The sequence below is a fragment of the Xyrauchen texanus genome, chromosome 21, assembly GCF_025860055.1.
Source record: "Xyrauchen texanus isolate HMW12.3.18 chromosome 21, RBS_HiC_50CHRs, whole genome shotgun sequence".
NCBI lineage: Eukaryota > Metazoa > Chordata > Actinopteri > Cypriniformes > Catostomidae > Xyrauchen > Xyrauchen texanus.
In genome coordinates, this window is record NC_068296.1 from 14214598 (window position 1) to 14220597 (window position 6000).

A 6000-nucleotide genomic window follows, 5' to 3' on the forward strand; every position below is an offset into this window, starting at 1 on the left:
CGGAGTTTGTGTTTGGGAGACACGCCAACAAAACTACATCTGGTAAGAAACCTAATTACGTTTTTACATTGGAACCTGTTTGAGTCTCTAGTTTCATCCGATATGCAATTAAAATATTTGAGCAATTTATACCGAAACACCATGCTGATAAACACAATGTACACTAATGTGTAGTTTAGCAAAACAAATTGTGGTAACGGTACAATGGAAATAATTACATAGATTCAACATTTTAAATGTATAATAATATTTTAACATGCTTGACAGTGATTGGATGATTACGTCCATTACAGTGAATCAGAATTATTTATGCTAATTCCTGATGTAATGTCTGTAATGTCTCAAAAACATGAATAGCCAACAGTCCTGGAAACATACAAAATAGAAGATACACCATATAATTGTCATAAACATCTGAAGGTGTGAGATTGTTCTAAACATCAAAGGTAATGAACAAACACATGATGCAACTGACTGTTAAAAGATGTCTGACTGTTAAAACATTTCTTGAAATCTATGAAGGCAAACATGGCCAGTTTGCTGGATAAAATCATCATTAGAACAGGAGAAAACTTTCTCCATAATTTGTCCAAAATTCATGGAGGTCCAGACTTTAAACCTTTACTTTCATAATACATGCCTTCATCAAAGTTTACCATAGTTCTAGGTTTAAAAGTGCCATTGAATAATGCCATACTCATTATCATGGTTAGGTCACCTAGTCATTCTAAAAAAAATAAAGAAAATAGTATTTGTTATAAGAAGATTACACTTCACAGACAAAACACCATTTTAAAGTAGTATAAAAATGTTTGCCCTTAATAGATTTTATATGAAACTATAACATTTATTTTATAATCCCAGTTTCTGTACAGGTAAAACATGATACATTTTAGTAATTTTTGTTTATGCATGGTACATCCTCTTTTTCTATTATACAAAGAATGTTTAGCCATTTGAGAGGTTTGATTTCGTCCATAGCACTTTAAAGTATAACGTTTTCACTAGAATTAAAATGGATTGCAGGAGATTTATGCTCTGTGCCATGATATCTAGTGGTGATGACTCTCTCAACAGATGCACGCTCTGCTATCTTTGAAGCACACTGGTGTGTGCGCTGCGGTGGTTCATGCTTAAACAGCTAAATGATATTGGCATATGTACATTTATAATAAAGCTAGATGAGGGTGGGCTACCCAAGCCGAATCTGGTTCCTCTCAAGGTTTTACTCTCCACTACCATTAAAGTTTTTCCTTGCAATATTCACCTTTGGCTTGCTCATTGGGGGCTTTATGCTTTGTCTAAAACTTGTGTTTTTAAAGGTGCCAACACTGCCAATGCCATAATGGTCAACACAGTGGCACCCAAATGTGTGTGCATTGTGTACTCTATGCATATAGTTGTTTGACAAGTAACATGGGTGCTTTATCAACATACAAATAAAATTGATTAAAAAAAACACAAAATATTAATGCGAGCAGGCTATTGTTGGCACCCTCGTGACTTGAGAAATGTAAAGGTACATTTGCTGGTTGACCACTACATTTAACCAAGATATTTTTAATATTTAAAAAAATAAAATTAATGCCAAAATATAATTACATAAACACAAACACACACAACACATTTCATTATCAACAAAGTTTGCAAATACAAATACAGTATGAATAAAATAATAAGTATGAGGTGCAGGGTAGGTTTTTCAAAGGCTTTATTGATACAAGGTCCAAATCTAAGTGCACAGTAAAAACTGACTGTTCTAATATTCAGTTTTTCAATGAATCTGATCAAATCATTCAATCAAATCCTGAAAGCCAACACATTAACTTGACTGTATTTCACCCTGGTTGAGCTCGATTATGCCCTGCCCTATGAGGTCATTGCCTACATTCTGAATCATCCATCCATATAATAATGTTTATAAAAGTGCAATTGATGTATCAGATCATTTGCATTTGGCAGTCACAGTTGAGCTCAATCTTTGGGATGTTTATCTTTCTTTACACACTCCTTCTTTTCTATCGTCTTCAGGCAAAGGCGGAAAAGACTCTTTGCAGAACGATGGGAGACCCTAAGTACCCGCTGCTGTCCAAGGATGGAGACCTAACAATTGGAGGAATTTTTGCAATCCACAGTAAAGAAACATTACCTTCATTTGAGTTTACACGAAAACCTCAAATTCTATCATGCTCCAGGTTTGTTACTTTAAAAACTTCATGAGAAACATAGAGCATAAATAATTAATACAAACATATTTTAAAGAAAATACACTGTAACATATCTATAAATGTATTTAATAACTGCAAAGAGCAAAACATCTGGAGTGTTATTGTTTCAAGAATGAAGCATATGTGAAATAAAAAAAAAAGTAAGAATATCCTTTATTTCCACCATATTCATCTAATGATTTAGTTCCTTTTCAGCCAATTGGTTTAATGTTTTCACAGTGTGAATCTGAGAGATTTTCGGATGGCACAGATCATGATCTTTGCCATTGAGGAGATTAACAAAAGTGAAAGTTTTCTTCCAAATGTTTCTATTGGATACAAAATTTATGATACCTGCAGTTCAATACTTTCTTCAATGAGTGCAACTATGTCAATGATGAATGATCAGGACTCTGCAGCAGGTGACAGATGTAATGGACAATCTCCTTTACATGCTATCATAGGGGAAACAGAGTCTTCTGCTACAGTGATTCTGTCCAGAACTACAGGACCTTTTAAAATTCCAGTGGTAAGAGGCAATAAGAGTAACTTTTGACTTTGACACATACTGCTGCTGTTTCACTGTATCATGTGCTATATGTTTTTCCAGATAAGCCATGCAGCCTCATGTGAATGTCTCAGTAATAGGAAAGAGTACCCCTCTTTCTTCAGAACTATTGCTAGTGATTATCACCAGAGCAGAGCACTTGCATACATAGTCAAGCACTTAGGCTGGTCTTGGGTGGGAGCTGTGAACAGTGACAATGACTATGGAAATGATGGAATGGCCATATTTCTGAACACTGCCAAGAAAGAGGGCATTTGTGTAGAGTACTCTGAGAAATTCTACAGAACAGAGCCTGAAAAACTCCTAAAAGTGGTTGACATAATGAAAAAAGGCACAGCAAAAGTAATTATTGCATTTGTTTCATTTCTTGAGATGGGCTTACTGATTGAGCAGCTCAGTATTCAGAATATTACAGGCCTACAAGTGATTGGTGTGAAGAGCTGGGTAGCTTCAAATGAATACATCACTCCAAAAAGCTTTCGTGTGATTGGGGGGGCACTGGGGGTTGCACTGAGAAAAATTAACATTGAAAGGTTTTCAGATTATGTTATTAAAACATTTTGGGATACAGCTTTTCCATGCATAGAGAGAGATGGGAATTCTTCTCAAAACATATTAAATTGTGACAGATATCAGGATCTACTTGTGCTTAAAAATTACAATGAAGATGTACCTGAACACAGATATTCAAGCTACGTATACAAAGCAGTGTATGCTGTGGCTTATGCACTACACAGTCTACTCAAGTGCAAAGAACAAAATGGTTGTGAGAAAGACCTGACAATACAACCACAGCAGGTAATAAAATAAAAATAGTGTGCTAAACAGAGAAAAAGAGAGAGCAAGAGGGTAACCCTATTTCTGTTAAACAATGTGTTAATAAGCCTCAATTATAATGTCTTTTTTGCCAGGTGGTTGAGGCTCTGAAAAAAGTTAATTTCACAGTAAAGTTTGGAGATCAGGTGTGGTTTGACAGCTCTGGCGCTGTAATAGCCCAGTATGAAGTTGTGAACTGGCAGCAGGACTCAGATGGATCATTCCACTTTAAACCAGTGGGATACTATGATGCCTCAAAGCCCCCTCATCAGCGCTTTGTTCTTAACACTGAAAACATAATTTGGGCAGGAGGACAGCTGGAGGTAAATGGCACTAACTTGTTTGTCCTATAGTTTGTTTAAACTGGTTGAACATCATTTTACATTTTAATTAAATTATTTTATTGTAATTACTTTTGAAAACACATTTTGTGTTCTGGGGAAAAAACAACACAGTTTCCTTGCCTTTACACTTATAAAATATCAAACTTCAAAATAGTAGATAATTGTATTGTACATTTTTATATATGAAAAAGGGAAACTTCATTAGGGTAAACTCATTAAAAAAATAGGGTGAATGGCATAAATTCAGAGCAAAAAGGCCAAGTGACAATGTGGTTTGATCAAGCTTAGAAAAGAAACAGCAGAAGGGTGTTACTGAATGGTTTTTGGGATAGTACTATTATGCATCGTAGACAGTACTATGCTATGCAGACTGAGTTATGGTGCACAAATTCTATAGCTTTCTTTTCGCTATAATTGCTATTTTCCCAACAGTTATTCACAATATACTAGCTTACAATAGCTCCCATTTTAGTGGTATGCTTCAAAGAACCAATTCTCTATTCTCAATCATATTAAACGATTTATCTTCAATCTTCAAAGTCATTAAGAAAATTGAATACAGTATACAATACATTTTGCCATGCAGAAGCCAAGGTCTGTGTGCAGTGAGAGCTGTCCAAAAGGCACGAGAAAAGCTGCCCAGAAAGGAAGACCTGTCTGCTGTTATGACTGTATTCCATGTGCAGAAGGAGAGATCAGTAATGAGACAGGTAAACTTCAGCCCATCTCAGAGATCCAAAGAAAATTGGTTAGTTGCTCTTTTTGTGTTCTCCTTCTACTGTTCAAGATGCAGTTTCTTATTACAGGAGTTTATAAATTAAATACATTTTATTTTTGTTCCTAACAATAATGATCACAACTTCCTTTTCAGATTCAAATAACTGCAAGCTGTGTCCAGGGGAATACTGGTCTAATGCTGAGAAAAATGAATGTGTGTTAAAGGCTGTAGAGTTTCTTTCATTCACAGAAGTTATGGGTATAGTGCTCGTTTTTTTCATATTGTTTGGAGTAGGATTAACTGTGCTGGTGGCTCTCCTGTTTTACAGCAAGAAGGACACCCCCATAGTAAAAGCCAACAACTCAGAACTGAGCTTCCTGCTGCTCTTTTCGCTGACTCTGTGTTTTCTCTGTTCACTTACTTTCATGGGTCGGCCCACTGAGTGGTCCTGTATGTTGCGTCACACAGCATTTGGGATCACTTTTGTCCTCTGTATCTCCTGTGTTCTGGGGAAAACTATAGTGGTGTTAATGGCCTTCAAAGCTACACTTCCAGGAAACAATGTAATTAAATGGTTTGGTCCTCTTCAACAGCGACTCAGTGTTCTTGCTTTTACATTTATACAGGTTCTTATCTGTGTGCTTTGGTTAACAATATCTCCTCCTTTTCCCTGTGAAAATATGAAATACTTTAAGGAAAAGATCATTCTTGAGTGCAGTCTGGGTTCCTCGATAGGTTTCTGGGCTGTGCTGGGTTATATTGGCCTACTGGCACTGTTGTGCTTCATTCTGGCTTTTCTAGCTCGTACCCTACCTGATAACTTCAATGAAGCCAAATTCATCACATTCAGTATGCTCATTTTCTGTGCTGTATGGATCACATTTATTCCAGCTTATGTTAGTTCTCTTGGAAAATTTACAGTAGCTGTGGAGATATTTGCCATTTTAGCCTCAAGCTTTGGTTTACTTTGTTGTATATTTGCACCAAAATGTTATATCATACTGTTTAAGCCTGAACAAAATACAAAGCAACATGTGATGGGAAAAATGTCATCAAAGTCCTATTGATAAATAAAACAACATGGCTACTGTATATCATCATTGCAGTGGTTTGTAGTTTTTATACAAAAGAAAAAGAAAAGAACAAAAAGAAAATGTTACTGATTTGTAAAATTCACAAAATATTTTTCATATAAAATTATTCAAATAATTTTTCAAAGTTTTTTTCCCCCACATGTTTTATGATCTCCGTCAGACTGGGTGGGTGCAAGTTCTTGACCTCAATTTCTTTTTCGCTTCAATATTTTTTTAACTAAACTTTTATCAATGGAGTAGGTAAACCTGTTAA

At 35.6% G+C, this 6000-nt stretch overlaps 1 protein-coding gene across 1 annotated transcript; it reads left to right on the top strand.

The window, feature by feature from the left end:
• The first annotated feature begins 1971 nt into the window (after window positions 1-1971).
• LOC127661739 (extracellular calcium-sensing receptor-like) lies at window positions 1972-5720 on the top strand. The gene is made up of 6 exons (XM_052152593.1): window positions 1972-2195; window positions 2448-2736; window positions 2818-3573; window positions 3687-3914; window positions 4522-4645; window positions 4807-5720. Exons 1-6 carry the CDS (start codon window positions 1987-1989, stop codon window positions 5718-5720), a joined length of 2520 nt encoding a protein of 839 aa, XP_052008553.1. The 5' UTR covers window positions 1972-1986.
• The last annotated feature ends 280 nt before the right edge of the window (window positions 5721-6000 follow it).

Coding starts and splice junctions, on each gene's coding strand:
- LOC127661739 (XM_052152593.1), top strand. CDS start 1,987: ATGTTTATCTTTCTTTACACACTCCTTCTTTTCTATCGTCTTCAGGCA. Junction 2,196..2,447: donor CAAATTCTATCATGCTCCAG/GTTTGTTACTTT, acceptor ATGTTTTCACAG/TGTGAATCTGAGAGATTTTC. Junction 4,646..4,806: donor AGAGATCAGTAATGAGACAG/GTAAACTTCAGC, acceptor CTTCCTTTTCAG/ATTCAAATAACTGCAAGCTG.